The following is an 18,880-nucleotide window of genomic DNA, read 5'->3' on the forward strand; positions in this document are numbered from 1 at the left end:
CCGAATCCACTAACTTAACGGGGTGTCCACCTACTGTTGTATATGTAGTGTATCTAGGTTATCATCTCTGTTTCCTGGGGACCTGTGGAGGGACCGGTCCGAGACAGGCCAGGGACAGGACCAGGGACAGCACCAATGGGTAAAGTGGAGACCTGTAGAGGTGGAGGGACCGGCCCGAGACAAGCCAGGAACAAGACCAGGAACAGGACCAGGTGGGAAAGTGGAAACCTGTAGAGGTGGAGGGACCGGTCCGAGACAAGCCAGGAACAGGACCAGGAACAGGACCAGGTGGTAAAGTGGAGACCTGTAGAGGTGGAGGGACCGGTCCGAGACAGGCCAGGGACAGGACCAGAGACAGCACCAATGGGTAAAGTGGAGACCTGTAGAGATGGAGGGACCGGTCCGAGACAAGCCAGGAACAAGACCAGGAACAGGACCAGGTGGTAAAGTGGAGACCTGTAGAGGTGGAGGGACCGGTCCGAGACAAGCCAGGAACAGGACCAGGAACAGGACCAGGTGGTAAAGTGGAGACCTGTAGAGGTGGAGGGACCGGTCCGAGACAAGCCAAGAACAGGACCAGGAACAGGACCAGGTGGTAAAGTGGAGACCTGTGGAGGGACCGGTCCGAGAAAAGCCAGGAACCGGACCAGGAACAGGACAAGGTGGAAAAGTGGAGACCTGTAGAGGTGGAGGGACCGGAGACAAGCCAAGAACAGGACCAGGAACAGGACCAGGTGGTAAAGTGGAGACCTGTAGAGGTGGAGGGACCGGTCCGAGACAAGCCAGGAACAGGACCAGGAACAGGACCAGGTGGTAAAGTGGAGACCTGTAGAGGTGGATGGACCGGACCAAGTGGTAAAGTGGAGACCTTTAGAGGGTAGAGGTGGATGGACAGGACCAGGTGGTAAAGTGGAGACCTTTAGAGGGTAGAGGTGGATGGACAGGACCAGGAACAGGACCAGGTGGTAAAGTGGAGACCTTTAAAGGTGGATGGACAGGACCAGGTGGTAAAGTGGAGACCTGTCGAGGGTAGAGGTGGATGGACAGGATCAAGGCTCAGGATGGACAGTGTCTAGTGGTTAGTGTTGTGATGCTGTATGGGGGGGTGGAGATGATCAGTATTGTCTCTAACCCCCTGGCTACCTTACCTCTGTCTAGAGCTCTGTTGACTTTAGACAGTACTGTCTCTATCCCCCTGGCTACCTTACCTCTGTCTAGAGCTCTGTTGACTTTAGACAGTACTGTCTCTATCCCCCTGGCTACCTTACCTCTGTCTAGAGCTCTGTTGACTTTAGACAGTACTGTCTCTATCCCCTGGCTACCTTACCTCTGTCTAGAGCTCTGTTGACTTTAGACAGTACTGTCTCTATCCCCCTGGCTACCTTACCTCTGTCTAGAGCTCTGTTGACTTTAGACAGTACTGTCTCTATCCCCCTGGCTACCTTACCTCTGTCTAGAGCTCTGTTGACTTTAGACAGTACTGTCTCTATCCCCCTGGCTACCTTACCTCTGTCTAGAGCTCTGTTGACTTTAGACAGTACTGTCTCTATCCCCCTGGCTACTTTACCTCTGTCTAGAGCTCTGTTAACTTACACCACCTCCAGACTAACTGAAGCAGGACAGAGTAGTGTCCAGAGAAGGGAGAGGGAGGAGGAGAGGGATGGATGGAGACAGGTTAAGAACCATGAGAGGCATGGTTACGGGGGAGGTGGGGGAGAAGGGAGAGGCTAAGTTGAACCACAATATCAGTAGTTAAGGAGGATAGAGGAGGGAAACTGGTTAAGATACATCATAAGAAGAATAGCTGTAGAGGGAGAGGAGGAGGGATAGAGGGAGAGGAGGAGGGATAGAGGGAGAGGAGGAGGGATAGAGGGAGAGGAGGAGGGATAGAGGGAGAGGAGGAGGGAGAGAGGGAGAGGAGGAGGGAGAGAGGGAGAGGAGGAGGGAGAGAGGGATAGAGGGAGAGGAGGAGGGATAGAGGGAGAGGAGGAGGGATAGAGGGAGAGGAGGAGGGAGAGAGGGAGAGGAGGAGGGAGAGAGGGAGAGGAGGAGGGATAGAGTTAGAGGAGGAGGGAGAGAGGGAGAGGAGGAGGGATAGAGGGAGAGGAGGAGGGATAGAGTTAGAGGAGGAGGGAGAGAGGGAGAGGAGGAGGGAGAGAGAGAGGGAGAGGAGGAGGGAGAGAGAGAGGGAGAGGAGGAGGGAGAGAGTTAGAGGAGGAGGGAGACAGGTTAACAGCAGTGTCAGGTCCGGGGAGACTTGGCGCAGATCTAATGATGTCCGTGGGCCTAATTGAATATTGACGTTGGGCATCCGAGGCTAAATGGGTTCAGTCTGACTGGCTGCCGCAACTTGAAACCCTTTCACCGGTTGATTCAACACAGGATCGTTAGGTTGCTATGGTAACAAGCTTTAGTCTTTAGTCTTTGTAATGTGATTTTGTCGTAGCTCCTTCCTGGTGCCCGTCCTGTTTTGGGAAAAGGCTAAACGATGCAGGGCTCATCAAATAGACAGTCTTACACATAGAGGAATGTACAGAACATAGAATAGAAGCAGATCTGTAGGGGTCAACAGGGAGAACTACTACCAGTCATAATGTGGTATTGTCCACATCATTTTGTTAAGACCCATTCCAAGTAGCTGTTTGGTTTACAGTCAGCCAATGGCTTTGTCTGAGGAGACGCTAAGAGCACCTACCCTTCTACCTGTAAGTCCTTGTGTTTTTGGAAGAGCACATGACCTCCCTGTTTAGAGCATGCCCACATGATACACCTCTCATCAAAGAGACAGAGTTATAGTGGAATGTAAAGACTATATAGACCAGACACATACAGGTATAGATAGGCCTGTCTGGGTTCAGCTGGAGCTGACACATCACATACAGGTATAGATAGGCCTGTCTGGGTTCAGCTGGAGCTGACACATCACATACAGGTATAGATAGGCCTGTCTGGGTTCAGCTGGAGCTGACACATCACATACAGGTATAGATAGGCCTGTCTGGGTTCAGCTGGAGCTGACACATCACATACAGCCTCTCCACCACAGTCCTGGCTCTGTGAGCCTCTACCACAGTCCTGGCTCTGTGAGCCTCTACCACAGTCCTGGCTCTGTGAGCCTCTACCACAGTCCTGGCTCTGTGAGCCTCTACCACAGTCCTGGCTCTGTGAGCCTCTACCACAGCCCTGGCTCTGTGAGCCGCTATACCACAGTCCTGGCTCTGTGAGCCTCTACCACAGTCCTGGCTGATACCACAGTCCTGGCTCTGTGAACCTCTACCACAGTCCTGGCTCTGTGAGCCTCTACCACAGTCCTGGCTCTGTGATCCTCTACCACAGTCCTGACTCTGTGAGCCTCTACCACAGTCCTGGCTCTGTGAGCCTCTACCACAGCCCTGGCTCTGTGAGCCTCTACCACAGTCCTGGCTCTGTGAGCCTCTACCACAGTCCTGGCTCTGTGAGACTCTACCACAGTCCTGGCTCTGTGAGCCTCTACCACAGCCCTGGCTCTGTGAGCCTCTACCACAGTCCTGGCTCTGTGATCCTCTACCACAGTCCTGGCTCTGTGATCCTCTACCACAGTCCTGGCTCTGTGATCCTCTACCACAGTCCTGGCTCTGTGAGACTCTACCACAGTCCTGGCTCTGTGAGCCTCTACCACAGTCCTGGCTCTGTGACCCTCTACCACAGTCCTGGCTCTGTAATCCTCTACCACAGTCCTGGCTCTGTGAGCCGCTCTACCACAGTCCTGGCTCTGTGACCCTCTACCACAGTCCTGGCTCTGTGAGCCTCTGCCACAGTCCTGGCTCTGTGACTACCACAGTCCTGGCTCATGCCACAGTCCTGGCTCTGTGAGCCTCTACCACAGTCCTGGCTCTGTGACCCTCTACCACAGCCCTGGCTCTGTGAGACTCTACCACAGTCCTGGCTCTGTGATCCTCTACCACAGTCTTGGCTCTGTGATCCTTTACCACAGTCCTGGCTCTGTGAACCTCTACCACAGTCCTGGCTCTGTGAGCCTCTACCACAGTCCTGGCTCTGTGAGCCGCTCTACCACAGTCCTGGCTCTGTGAGCCTCTACCACAGTCCTGGCTCATACCACAGTCCTGGCTCTGTGAGCCTCTACCACAGTCCTGGCTCTGTGAGCCTCTACCACAGTCCTGGCTCATACCACAGTCCTGGCTCTGTGAGCCTCTATCACAGTCCTGGCTCTGTGATCCTCTACCACAGTCCTGGCTCTGTGAGCCGCTCAACCACAGTCCTGGCTCTGTGAGCCGCTCTACCACAGTCCTGGCTCTGTGACCCTCTACCACAGTCCTGGCTCATACCACAGTCCTGGCTCTGTGAAGCTCTATCACAGTCCTGGCTCTGTGAACCTCTATCACAGTCCTGGCTCTGTGATCCTTTACCACCGCCCTGGCTCTGTGAGCCTCTACCACAGTCCTGGCTCTGTGAGCCTCTACCACAGTCCTGGCTCTGTGAGCCTCTACCACAGTCCTGGCTCTGTGAGCCTCTACCACAGTCCTGGCTCTGTGAGCCGCTCAACCACAGTCCTGGCTCTGTGAGCCGCTCTACTACAGTCCTGGCTCTGTGAGCCTCTACCACAGTCCTGGCTCTGTGATCCTCTACCACAGTCCTGGCTCTGTAACCCTCTACCACAGTCCTGGCTCATACCACAGTCCTGGCTCTGTGAGCCTCTACCACAGTCCTGGCTCTGTGAACCTCTATCACAGTCCTGGCTCTGTGAACCTCTACCACAGTCCTGGCTCTGTGAGCCGCTCTACCACAGTCCTGGCTCTGTGAGCCGCTCTACCACAGTCCTGGCTCTGTGAGCCGCTCTACTACAGTCCTGGCTCTGTGATCCTCTACCACAGTCCTGACTCTGTGACACTCTACCACAGTCCTGGCTCTGTGAGCGTCTACCACAGCCCTGGTTCTGTGAGCCTCTACCACAGTCCTGGCTCTGTGAGCCTCTACCACAGTCCTGGCTCTGTGAGTCGCTCTACCACAGTCCTGGCTCTGTGAGTCGCTCTACCACAGTCCTGGCTCTGTGAGTCGCTCTACCACAGTCCTGGCTCTGTGAGCCTCTACCACAGTCCTGGCTCTGTGATCCTCTACCACAGTCCTGGCTCTGTGATCCGCTCTACCACAGTCCTGGCTCTGTGAGCTGCTCTACCACAGTCCTGGCTCTGTGAGCCGCTCTGCCACAGTCCTGGCTCTGTGATCCTCTGCCACAGTCCTGGCTCTGTGACCCTCTACCACAGTCCTGGCTCATACCACAGTCCTGGCTCTGTGAGCCTCTACCACAGTCCTGGCTCTGTGAGTCGCTCTACCACAGTCCTGGCTCTGTGAGCCTCTACCACAGTCCTGGCTCTGTGATCCTCTACCACAGTCCTGGCTCTGTGATCCGCTCTACCACAGTCCTGGCTCTGTGATCCGCTCTACCACAGTCCTGGCTCTGTGAGCTGCTCTACCACAGTCCTGGCTCTGTGAGCCGCTCTGCCACAGTCCTGGCTCTGTGATCCTCTGCCACAGTCCTGGCTCTGTGACCCTCTACCACAGTCCTGGCTCATACCACAGTCCTGGCTCTGTGAGCCTCTACCACAGTCCTGGCTCTGTGAGCCTCTACCACAGTCCTGGCTCTGTGTGTCTCTACCACAGTCCTGGCTCTGTGATCCTCTACCACAGTCCTGGCTCTGTGAGCCTCTACCACAGTCCTGGCTCTGTGAGCCTCTACCACAGTCCTGGCTCTGTGAGCCTCTACCACAGTCCTGGCTCTGTGAGCCTCTACCACTTCTCCTTCTGTATGTCCTTGTGTTTTTGGAAGAGAAATGTGAATGTTTTTGGACTGTTTAAGGTTTCTCCTCTTTGTTGGAGGTCTGTTTCTATACTTCTGATCTGGTTCCTCTGGTGCCTGCCTCCAGACACTCTCCGCTGTTACCACGGTGACGTTCTCCAGATGGCGAGCGACAAGGCAAGACTCAGCCCAAAATCTAGTCTGATCGCAGGGGACATGAAGAACATACATACATGCAGAACTATGAAGAAACACACTGACCACTAGCTCAATTACACAGGATACAAACACTGTTCTAGAACACATGCAGACTGTAGCTCTGATACATACACTGTTCTAGAACACATGCAGATTGTAGCTCTGATACGTACACTGTTCTAGAACACATGCAGACTGTAGCTCTGATACATACACTGTTCTAGAACACATGCAGACTGTAGCTCTCATACATACACTGTTCTAGAACACATGCAGATTGTAGCTCTGATACATACACTGTTCTAGAACACATGCAGATTGTAGCTCTGATACATACACTGTTCTAGAACACATGCAGACTGTAGCTCTGATACATACACTGTTCTAGAACACATGCAGACTGTAGCTCTGATACATACACTGTTCTAGAACACATGCAGACTGTGGCTCTGATACATACACTGTTCTGGAAGACATGCAGACTGTAGCTCTCATACATACACTGTTCTAGAACACATGCCGACTGTAGCTCTCATACATACACTGTTCTAGAACACATGCAGACTAGCTCTGATACATACACTGTTCTAGAACACATGCAGACTGTAGCTCTGATACATACACTGTTCTAGAACACATGCAGACTGTAGCTCTGATACATACACTGTTCTAGAACACATGCAGACTGTAGCTCTGATACACACACTGTTCTGGAAGACATGCAGACTGTAGCTCTCATACATACACTGTTCTAGAACACATGCCAACTGTAGCTCTGATACATACACTGTTCTAGAACACATGCAGACTAGCTCTGATACATACACTGTTCTAGAACACATGCAGACTGTAGCTCTGATACATACACTGTTCTAGAACACATGCAGACTGTAGCTCTGATACATACACTGTTCTAGAACACATGCAGACTGTAGCTCTGATACATACACTGTTCTAGAACACATGCAGACTAGCTCTGATACATACACTGTTCTAGAACACATGCAGACTGTGGTGCTGATTCATACACACACTATTTTCTTTCTCTCTCTCTCTCAAACGCATGCGCGCGTGCGCACACACACTGCAGTAGAGTTTGATAAAATGTGTGTGTCACAGGGTGCACAGGAAACAATCTCTCCTTTATGTGACCGGGATGTCATTAATCTTTATGGAGGTTAACAAATTTGCTAGCATGGAAGGTATATTTCATACCCCGACGGCCCACAATGAGGCCACTGTAGCGCTGCCCGCTCTAGCTCCAAACTCCTTTCATTCTGTGTGTGTGTGTGTGTGTGTGTGTGGTTGGATTCAATACTGCACACCTCAAGTCAAGGTTTGAGTTTCTTCTCTCAGAGTAATGTGTTTGTGTGGAAATGTATGTGAAGCACGGATGAAAACATTGTCCGACGCTATTTATTTTGTTACAGGAACAAGAACAAGAATACGTATGCATATGTGCTATTACTCATTACAGGCACAGAGAAATTGTCTGGTTGCATTTCTCTCTGTAGCAGAGTCCCAAACCCTGCTACAATGTGATTCCATGCTTTCAAGGATCTCTGTCTCTCTCTCTCTCTCTCTCTCTCTCTCTGTCTCTCTCTCTCACTATTTCTCTCTCCTTCTCTCTCTCTGTCTCTCTCTCTCCCTCTCTATTGCTCTTTCTCTCTGTCTGTCTCTCTCCCTCTCTGTCTGTCTCTCTCCCTCTCTGTCTCTCTCTCTCTCTCTCTCCCTCTCTATCGCTCTTTCTCTCTGTCTGTCTCTCTCTCTCTCTCTCTCTCTCTCTCTCTCTCTCTCTCTCTCTCTCTCTCTCTCTCTCTCTCTCTCTCTCTCTGTCTCTCTGTCTCTCTGTCTCTCTGTCTCTCTGTCTCTCTGTCTCTCTGTCTCTCCCTCTCTATCGCTCTTTCTCTCTGTCTGTCTCTCTCCCTCTCTCTCTCTCTCTCTCTCTCTCAGGGCAGTATTTCTAACAGGGAAGTGGTGAGTCTTCCATTAGATTTCCATTAGCTCAGATTTGTATGATTAGTTCTAATTAATCAGTTAAGGCTGCAGCCGTCACTCCTCCCTGCCCGCTTCTCACATTACATTTTTACCCTCATTTTTCAGCTCGCCACCAAGCGAGAAAGCGAGGGAAAGAGCGACAGAGCGAGAAAATGAGTGACCGAAAAAACGAACGAGTGCCAGGTTCTAGGGAGCTGTTTCATTTGTGTCAAACCTCGACGGCGCTCGATAGTCATTGGTCGGTGGCTGGGGCGGCCATCCCTCACTGTAATGAAGCCTATTGATGTTTGTAGGGCTTTGATTTCCCCCTGGTGAAATACGATACACAACGCTGCTAACTGCTAACTGAGTCAAAACAGCACCCACAGCTACCACCTCTCTCTCTGTTCGCTAAGCTAGTACCCTGCTCTAACAAGAACGGTGAAAACCAGATGACTAAAGTCTTGGTTGTGTGGCACTTTCGGAAGTATAGTCTGCCTGTGTTTTGGACAGCCATTTCCAAGATCAATGTGTAATACATAGCTGTGATCCTGCTGCAGCGAGGAATTCATATGAACCCACTGAGATCTTATGTGTGATGATGTATGGTAATTTCCTCACTTTTCAGCTGCCATTACTGCTAGATGGACGATCGATTCATCAACCAGCCTCTGCTCCATTCTCTCCCCTCCTCTCTTCCTCTCTTCTCAGGCATCACCTCTCCCATCTCTTACCTCCCCTCTGTTACCCTCATTTCTTCATCTGTTTGTACCCCCGTGTCCCTCCATGCCTCACTCATTGTCAAACAAGGCCAGGGTCCTTTGTCTGTGTATGGGTAGGCTGAGACAGTGCCTGTCACTATTAGCTCCACTCTGCCTGAGGAGGGCTATCTCATGTCAGTCACACTGCTTCAGTCTAGGAGGGTTAGATCCACTCTGCCTGAGGAGGGCCATCTCATGACAGTCACACTGCTTCAGTCTAGGAGGGTTAGATCCACTCTGCCTGAGGAGGGCCATCTCATGACAGTCACACTGCTTCAGTCTGGGAGGGTTAGATCCACTCTGCCTGAGGAGGGCCATCTCATGACAGTCACACTGCTTCAGTCTGGGAGGGTTAGATCCACTCTGCCTGAGGAGGGCTATCTCATGTCAGTCACACTGCTTCAGTCTGGGAGGGTTAGATCCACTCTGCCTGAGGAGGGCCATCTCATGACAGTCACACTGCTTCAGTCTGGGAGGGTTAGATCCACTCTGCCTGAGGAGGGCCATCTCATGACAGTCACACTGCTTCAGTCTGGGAGGGTTAGATCCACTCTGCCTGAGGAGGGCTATCTCATGTCAGTCACACTGCTTCAGTCTAGGAGGGTTAGATCCACTCTGCCTGAGGAGGGCCATCTCATGACAGTCACACTGCTTCAGTCTGGGAGGGTTAGATCCACTCTGCCTGAGGAGGGCCATCTCATGACAGTCACACTGCTTCAGTCTGGGAGGGTTAGATCCACTCTGCCTGAGGAGGGCCATCTCATGACAGTCACACTGCTTCAGTCTGGGAGGGTTAGATCCACTCTGCCTGAGGAGGGCCATCTCATGACAGTCACACTGCTTCAGTCTGGGAGGGTTAGATCCACTCTGCCTGAGGAGGGCTATCTCATGTCAGTCACACTGCTTCAGTCTGGGAGGGTTAGATCCACTCTGCCTGAGGAGGGCTATCTCATGTCAGTCACACTGCTTCAGTCTAGGAGGGTTAGATCCACTCTGCCTGAGGAGGGCCATCTCATGACAGTCACACTGCTTCAGTCTAGGAGGGTTAGATCCACTCTGCCTGAGGAGGGCCATCTCATGTCAGGCACACTGCTTCAGTCTGGGAGGGTTAGATCCACTCTGCCTGAGGAGGGCCATCTCATGACAGTCACACTGCTTCAGTCTGGGAGGGTTAGATCCACTCTGCCTGAGGAGGGCCATCTCATGTCAGGCACACTGCTTCAGTCTGGGAGGGTTAGATCCACTCTGCCTGAGGAGGGCTATCTCATGTCAGTCACACTGCTTCAGTCTAGGAGGGTTAGATCCACTCTGCCTGAGGAGGGCCATCTCATGACAGTCACACTGCTTCAGTCTGGGAGGGTTAGATCCACTCTGCCTGAGGAGGGCCATCTCATGACAGTCACACTGCTTCAGTCTAGGAGGGTTAGATCCACTCTGCCTGAGGAGGGCCATCTCATGACAGTCACACTGCTTCAGTCTGGGAGGGTTAGATCCACTCTGCCTGAGGAGGGCCATCTCATGACAGTCACACTGCTTCAGTCTAGGAGGGTTAGATCCACTCTGCCTGAGGAGGGCTATCTCATGACAGTCACACTGCTTCAGTCTGGGAGGGTTAGATCCACTCTGCCTGAGGAGGGCCATCTCATGTCAGTCACACTGCTTCAGTCTGGGAGGGTTAGATCCACTCTGCCTGAGGAGGGTCATCTCATGTCAGTCACACTGCTTCAGTCTAGGAGGGTTAGATCCACTCTGCCTGAGGAGGGCTATCTCATGACAGTCACACTGCTTCAGTCTGGGAGGGTTAGATCCACTCTGCCTGAGGAGGGCCATCTCATGACAGTCACACTGCTTCAGTCTGGGAGGGTTAGATCCACTCTGCCTGAGGAGGGCCATCTCATGACAGTCACACTGCTTCAGTCTGGGAGGGTTAGATCCACTCTGCCTGAGGAGGGCCATCTCATGACAGTCACACTGCTTCAGTCTAGGAGGGTTAGATCCACTCTGCCTGAGGAGGGCCATCTCATGACAGTCACACTGCTTCAGTCTGGGAGGGTTAGATCCACTCTGCCTGAGGAGGGCCATCTCATGACAGTCACACTGCTTCAGTCTAGGAGGGTTAGATCCACTCTGCCTGAGGAGGGCTATCTCATGACAGTCACACTGCTTCAGTCTGGGAGGGTTAGATCCACTCTGCCTGAGGAGGTTCATCTCATGACAGTCACACTGCTTCAGTCTGGGAGGGTTAGATCCACTCTGCCTGAGGAGGTTCATCTCATGACAGTCACACTGCTTCAGTCTGGGAGGGGGTTGGGGAGATCATACAGTCAGTTGGTGCCTAGTGTTTGGAAATTGTGTAAATCATTTTGTGTGTGTGTGTGTGTGTGTGTTTGAAATGTGTTACACATTGTCTTCTTGTTTTGGTGTAGAGGGTCAAATAGATGTGGCTATTGTAGCAAGATAACTCTAATCAGACACCTGGCCGGGATACGGCTTATTTCACTGTCTCTCTGTGTTAACTAACGGACACGGCTTATTTCACTGTCTCTCTGTGTTAACTAACTGACACGGCTTATTTCACTGTCTCTCTGTGTTAACTAACGGACACGGCTTATTTCACTGTCTCTCTGTGTTAACTAACTGACACGGCTTATTTCACTGTCTCTCTGTGTTAACTACCTGACACGGCTTATTTCACGGTCTCACTGTGTTAACTGACACGGCTTATTTCACTGTCTCTCTGTGTTAACTAACTGACACGGCTTATTTCACTGTCTCTCTGTGTTAACTAACTGACACGGCTTATTTCACTGTCTCTCTGTGTTAACTAACTGACACGGCTTATTTCACTGTCTCTCTGTGTTAACTAACGGATACGGCTTATTTCACGGTCTCTCTGTGTTAACTAACGGATACGGCTTATTTCACGGTCTCTCTGTGTTAACTAACGGACACGGCTTATTTCACTGTCTCTCTGTGTTAACTAACGGATACGGCTTATTTCACGGTCTCTCTGTGTTAACTAACGGACACGGCTTATTTCACTGTCTCTCTGTGTTAACTAACTGACACGGCTTATTTCACTGTCTCTCTGTGTTAACTACCTGACACGGCTTATTTCACTGTCTCTCTGTGTTAACTAACTGACACAGCTTATTTTACTGTCTCTCTGTGTTAACTGACACGGCTTATTTCACTGTCTCTCTGTGTTAACTAACGGATACGGCTTATTTCACGGTCTCTCTGTGTTAACTAACGGACACGGCTTATTTCACTGTCTCTCTGTGTTAACTACCTGACACGGCTTATTTCACTGTCTCTCTGTGTTAACTAACGGACACGGCTTATTTCACTGTCTCTCTGTGTTAACTAACGGATACGGCTTATTTCACGGTCTCTCTGTGTTAACTAACGGACACGGCTTATTTCACTGTCTCTCTGTGTTAACTACCTGACACGGCTTATTTCACTGTCTCTCTGTGTTAACTAACGGACACGGCTTATTTCACTGTCTCTCTGTGTTAACTGACACAGCTTATTTCACTGTCTCTCTGTGTTAACTAACTGACACAGCTTATTTCACTGTCTCTCTGTGTTAACTAACGGACACGGCTTATTTCACTGTCTCTCTGTGTTAACTGACACAGCTTATTTCACTGTCTCTCTGTGTTAACTAACTGACACGGCTTATTTCACTGTCTCTCTGTGTTAACTAACTGACAGCCGTTGTTGTGTCTGTGTCCCTGTAGGAGCCCGTGGTTTAACGGCTGGGGGTTCAACCTGCCTAGGGGCCAGTCTCTGCTGGATAAATGGAACCAAGTCCCAGAGGGCATTGACATCCTCATGACCCACTGCCCTCCCCTCGGTGAGTCCAATTAACCAATCACATTCACAACCCGTCATCACTATGCCTAATGGGGCCGCCCTCATTATTTAAAACCATCTGAATATATTACGGAGCAGGTTAGGTTGCATGTGTGCGTGTGTGCGTGTGTGCGCGTGTGCGCGTGTGTGCGTGTGTGTGTGTGTGTGTGTGTGTGTACACTGCATCAGCTTTGCATAATCATCTCAGCCCTCCTCCCCTGCAGAATTCTAATGTTCCCAACCAGTCTGGTTCTATATTTGACAGTGGAACTTTGTTTACTCCTGCAGTAGAACATGAAATTGTTTTCCTTAGTTGTTGAGCTTCAGTTGTTTTCCTTAGTCGTTGAGCTTCAGTCGTTGAGCTTCAGTCGTTGAGCTTCAGTCGTTGAGCTTCAGTCGTTGAGCTTCAGTCGTTGAGCTTCAGTCGTTGAGCTTCAGTCGTTGAGCTTCAGTTGTTGAGCTTCAGTTGTTGAGCTTCAGTTGTTCTTGTTCCTCTGTGTCTTTCTATTCTGTGTCTGGTATTATTGACTGATTTCCTTCCTCTCCTACTACTGCTACGGGTGCTGTTTGATTGCATGGAAACTCGATTTCACACCAGTGTGACAGAAGCTGGAAACGAGTGGCTGGGGCCGGAGCTAAGTCTGGGGCCGGAGCTAAGGCTGGGGCCGGAGCTAAGGCTGGGGCCGGAGCTAAGGCTGGGGCCGGAGCTAAGGCTGGGGCCGGAGTATGGAGAAAGGGAGAGAGGTGTAGAGGCTGGGGATAAGACTTTACCTACGGAAAATAGAAAAGGTGCATGGCTTTACCAAGTAACTATTGTGCTAGGTTATTGTTGCTGTCTTATCTAGGTTTGTTGTCTTTCTTGCATGTTCCTCAGGGTTCAGAGACTGGGTTCCTAAGGAGCTGCAGAGGGTGGGCTGTGTGGAGCTGCTCAACACGGTCCAGAGGAGGGTCCGGCCCAAACTACACGCCTTCGGAGGAATACATGAAGGTCAGTCAGGATGCCTGCCATAGACACACACACCCCACCACGACCCAGGGTAGAAGAAGCCCTTGGAGTAGGGATGGATTAGAGAGAGAGATGGGTTGTCATGGGTTTCTGTTCAGTACTTTCTCCTGCTTAGACAGGGATGGGGGAGGTGGTGTTGGAGACATTATGGGGGAGACAGGGATGGGGGAGGTGGTGTTGGAGACATTATGGGGTAGACAGGGTGGAGAGGTGGTGTTGGAGACATTATGGGGTAGACAGGGTGGGGAGGTGGTGTTGGAGACATTATGGGGTGGACAGGGATGGGGGTGGTGGTGTTGGAGACATTATGGGTAGACAGGGTGGGGAGGTGGTGTTGGAGACATTATGGGGGTGGACAGGGTGGGGAGGTGGTGTTGAAGACATTATGGGGTAGACAGGGTGGAGAGGTGGTGTTGGAGACATTATGGGGTGGACAGGGTGGAGAGGTGGTGTTGGAGACAATATGGGGTGGACAGGGTGGAGAGGTGGTGTTGGAGACATTATGGGGTAGACAGGGTGGGGAGGTGGTGTTGGAGACATTATGGGGTGGACAGGGTGGGGAGGTGGTGTTGGAGACATTATGGGGGTGGACAGGGTGGAGAGCTGGAGACATTATGGGGTGGACAGGGTGGGGAGGTGGTGTTGGAGATTTTATGGGGTAGACAGGGTGGGGGGGTGTTGGGTGTTGGGGACTGGGTAGGGGTAGACAGGGATGGAGTTGGTGGTGTTGGGGACTGGGTTGGAGTAGACCGGGATGGATGTGTTGGGGACTGGGTTGGAGTAGACCGGGATGGAGGTGTTGGGGACTGGGTAGGGGTAGACAGGGATGGTGGGGGTGGTGTTGGGGACTGGATAGGGGTAGACATGAATGGGGAACGTGATACCCCATACCCCTAATCTCCCTCCCTCCCTCAGTCCCTCCCTCAGTCCCTCCCTACCACCCTCCCTCAGTCCCTCCCTACCTCCATCCCTCAGTCCCTCCCTACCTCCATCCCTCAGTCCCTCCCTACCTCCATCCCTCAGTCCCTCCCTTCATCCCTCAATCCCTACCTCCCTACCTCCCTCCCTCAGTCCCTCCCTACCTCCCTCCCTCAGTCCCTCCATCCCTCAATCCCTACCTCCCTCCCTACCTCCATACCTCAGTCCCTCCCTCAGTCCCTCCCTACCTCCATCCCTCAGTCCCTCCCTCGGTCCCTCCGTCCTCCCCTCCCTCAGTCCCTCCCTCCATCCCTCAGTCCCTCCCTCCATCCCTCAGTCCCTACCTCCCTCAGACCCTCTCCCTATCTCCATCCCTCAGTCCCTCCCTTTCTCCATCCCTCAAGTCCCTCCCTCAGTCCCTCCTTACCTACCTCCCTCCCTCAGTCCCCTCCCTCCCTCAGTCCCTCCCTACCTCCATCCCTCAGTCCCACCCTACCTCCATCCCTCAGTCCCTCCCTACCTCCATCCCTCAGTCCCTCCCTCCATCCCTCAATCCCTACCTCCCTACCTCCCTCCCTCAGTCCCTCCCTACCTCCATCCCTCAGCCCCTCCCTCAGCCCCTCCCTACCTCCATCCCTCAGTCCCTCCCTACCTCCATCCCTCAATCCCTACCTCCCTCCCTCAGTCCCTCCCTACCTCCATCCCTCAGTCCCTCCCTCAGTCCCTCCCTCCATCCCTCAGTCCCTCCCTCCATCCCTCAGTCCCTCCCTCAGTCCCTCCCTCCATCCCTTAGTCCCTACCTCCCTCAGAACATCCCTCCCTCCATATCTCCATCCCTCAGTCCCTCCCTTTCTCCATCCCTCAGTCCCTCCCTCAGTCCCTCCTTACCTACCTTCCTCCCTCAGTCCCTCCCTACCTACCTCCCTCCCTCAGTCCCTCCCTCCCTCAGTCCCTCCCTCCCTACCTCCCTCCCTCCGTCCCTCACTCAGTATCTCCCTCCCTCAGTCCCTCCCTCCATCCCTCAGTCCCTCCGTCCCTCAGTCCCTCCCTCCCTACCTCCCTCCCTCAGTCCCTCACTCAGTATCTCCCTCCCTCAGTCCCTCCCTCCATCCCTCAGTCCCTCCGTCCCTCAGTCCCTCCCTCCCTACCTCCCTCCCTCAGTCCCTCCCTACCTCCCTCCCTCAGTCCCTCCCTCCATCCCTCAGTCCCTCCGTCCCTCAGTCCCTCCCTCCCTACCTCCCTCAGTCCCTCCGTCCCTCAATCCCTCCCTCCCTACCTCCCTCAGTCCCTACCTCCCTCCCTCAGTCCCTCCATCCCTCAGTCCCTCCCTACCTCACTCCCTCCCTCAGTCCCTCCGTCCCTCAGTCCCTACCTCCCTCCCTCAGTCCTTCCCTACCGCCCTCCCTCAGTCCCTCCATCCCTCAGGCCCTCCCTCCCTACCTCCATCCCTCAGTCCCTCCCTCCCTCCCTCCATCCCTCAGTCCCTCCCTCCATCCCTCAGTCCCTCCCTCCATCCCTCAGTCCCTCCGTCCCTCAGTCCCTCCGTCCCTCAGTCCTTACCTCCCTCAGTCCCTCCGTCCCTCAGTCCCTACCTCCCTCAGTCCCTCCCTACCTCCCTCCCTCAGTCCCTCAGTCCCTCCCTCCCTACCTCCATCCCTCAGGCCCTCCCTCCCTACCTCCATCCCTCAGTCCCTCCCTCCCTACCTCCATCCCTCAGTCCCTCCCTCCCTACCTCCATCCCTTAGGCCTTCCCTCCCTACCTCCATCCCTCAGTCCCTCCCTCCATCCCTCAGTCCCTCCCTCCCTCAGTCCCTCCCTCCCTACCTCCCTCCCTCAGTCCCTACCTCCCTCAGTCCCTCCCTCCATCCCTCAGTCCCTCCGTCCCTCAGTCCCTCCCTCCCTACCTCCATCCCTCAAGTCCCTCCCTCAGTCCCTCCCTACCTCCCTCCCTCAGTCCCTCCCTACCTCCATCCCTCAGTCCCACCCTACCTCCCATCCCTCAGTCCCTCCCTACCTCCATCCCTCAGTCCCTCCCTCCATCCCTCAATCCCTACCTCCCTACCTCCCTCCCTCAGTCCCTCCCTACCTCCATCCCTCAGTCCCTCCCTCAGGCCCTCCCTCCATCCCTCAGTCCCTCCCTCCATCCCTCAGTCCCTCCCTCCATCCCTTAGTCCCTACCTCCCTCAGAACATCCCTCCCTCCATATCTCCATCCCTCAGTCCCTCCCTTTCTCCATCCCTCAGTCCCTCCCTCAGTCCCCTCCTTACCTACCTTCCTCCCTCAGTCCCTCCCTACCTACCTCCCTCCCTCAGTCCCTCCCTCCCTCAGTCCCTCCCTCCCTACCTCCCTCCCTCAGTCCCTCACTCAGTATCTCCCTCCCTCAGTCCCTCCCTCCATCCCCTCAGTCCCTCCGTCCCTCAGTCCCTCCCTCCCTACCTCCCTCCCTCAGTCCCTCCCTACCTCCCTCCCTCAGTCCCTCCCTCCATCCCTCAGTCCCTCCGTCCCTCAGTCCCTCCCTCCCTACCTCCCTCAGTCCCTCCGTCCCTCAATCCCTCCCTCCCTACCTCCCTCAGTCCCTACCTCCCTCCCTCAGTCCCTCCATCCCTCAGTCCCTCCCTATCTCCCTCCCTCCCTCAGTCCCTCCGTCCCTCAGTCCCTACCTCCCTCCCTCAGTCCTTCCCTACCGCCCTCCCTCAGTCCCTCCATCCCTCAGGCCCTCCCTCCCTACCTCCATCCCTCAGTCCCTCCCTCCCTACCTCCATCCCTCAGTCCCTCCCTCCGTCCCTCAGTCCCTCCGTCCCTCAGTCCCTCCGTCCCTCAGTCCCTACCTCCCTCAGTCCCTCCGTCCCTCAGTCCCTACCTCCCTCAGTCCCTCCCTACCTCCCTCCCTCAGTCCCTCCATCCCTCAGTCCCTCCCTCCGTCCCTCCCTACCTCCCTCCCTCAGTCCCTCAGTCCCTCCCTCCCTACCTCCATCCCTCAGGCCCTCCCTCCCTACCTCCATCCCTCAGTCCCTCCCTCCCTACCTCCATCCCTCAGTCCCTCCCTCCCTACCTCCATCCCTTAGGCCTTCCCTCCCTACCTCCATCCCTCAGTCCCTCCCTCCATCCCTCAGTCCCTCCCTCCCTACCTCCCTCCCTCCCTACCTCCCTCCCTCAGTCCCTACCTCTCTCAGTCCCTCCCTCCATCCCTCAGTCCCTCCGTCCCTCAGTCCCTCCCTCCCTACCTCCATCCCTCAGGCCCTCCCTCCCTACCTCCATCCCTCAGTCCCTCCCTCCCTACCTCCATCCCTCCATCCCTACCTCCATCCCTCAGTCCCTACCTCCATCCCTCAGTCCCTACCTCCATCCCTCAGTCCCTACCTCCATCCCTCAGTCCCTACCTCCATCCCTCAGTCCCTACCTCCATCCCTCCGTCCCTCCCTACATCCATCCTTCAGTCCCTACCTCCGTCCCTCCCTTCCTCCCTCCGTCCCTCCCTTCGTCCCTTCCTACCTCCATCCCTCAGTCCCTCCCTACCTCCATCCCTCAGTCCCTCCCTCCCTACCTCTCTCCCTCACTCCATCCTTTATGTTTTTAATTAAAGGTGTAGAAATGAATAGACTCAGTTTAGAGGAGAGACAATTAAAGAAGTCTCTCAGAAAGGAACGCACGCTGTGGGGTTTTGATTAGTTCATTAGACAATACGGTTTCTCACTTCATGGCCAATGTTGATGATGCATTGGACTTCCCCGTAGCGTGTGCTGATGATGCGTTCTCCCTCCACAGGGTATGGCATCATGACTGACGGCTGCACCACGTTCATCAACTCCTCCACGTGCACGGTCAGCTTTCAGCCCACCAACCCCCCAATCGTGTTCGACCTGCCCAACCCCTCCAGCTCCTGAGAATGACCTGTGAAAGGGGGGGTTGGCCAGAATAACCTTTTTTTTTCTAACAAATAATGTCAAAATAATTATATTAAGTGTTTCTCTCAAATATTGTTATTTTGTAAGCTGTAAAGTGAAAGAGTGTGGGGGGGTGTAGGGTTAGAGGGGAGGGTGGGCAGGTTATAGGGTGCTGAGTGGTTATACAATCTTACTATGGAAGAAAAAGCAGTCGGATCTGTAAGATAAATGATGCTTTGTGAATTTGTACAATTTCCTTCGTTTTTGGGGTTTGTGTTTGCTGGAAACGTCGGTATTGGATGCCATTGTTGATTTTGTACGTTATTGTTTTTTCTGTTTGGTTTCATTTTGTTTCCTGGACAATTCTGCTTTCTGATTGGCTGACAGGGACGATGCCTTAAACTAGCTTTAATGTTCTCAGCTAGAGCCCCACTCTCTGCAAGCTCAGAGAAAGACCTTATTTATTATTAACTTGTCTATC

At 53.5% G+C, this 18,880-nt stretch overlaps 1 protein-coding gene across 2 annotated transcripts in view; it reads left to right on the plus strand.

Moving 5' to 3' along the window:
* The window catches only part of LOC115183748 (metallophosphoesterase MPPED2), a 167,423-nt gene extending 148,775 nt beyond the window's left edge, over positions 1-18,648 (plus strand). For both annotated transcript variants that reach the window (XM_029744842.1, XM_029744844.1), the window contains exons 5-7: positions 12,477-12,592; positions 13,466-13,579; positions 18,281-18,648. In XM_029744842.1, coding sequence (XP_029600702.1) covers positions 12,477-12,592; positions 13,466-13,579; positions 18,281-18,399 — 349 coding nt within the window. In that variant the 3' untranslated portion in view covers positions 18,400-18,648. The remainder of the gene's footprint in view (positions 1-12,476; positions 12,593-13,465; positions 13,580-18,280) is intronic.
* The last annotated feature ends 232 nt before the right edge of the window (positions 18,649-18,880 follow it).

Source organism: Salmo trutta, unplaced genomic scaffold (genome assembly GCF_901001165.1).
Source record: "Salmo trutta unplaced genomic scaffold, fSalTru1.1, whole genome shotgun sequence".
Lineage (NCBI taxonomy): Eukaryota > Metazoa > Chordata > Actinopteri > Salmoniformes > Salmonidae > Salmo > Salmo trutta.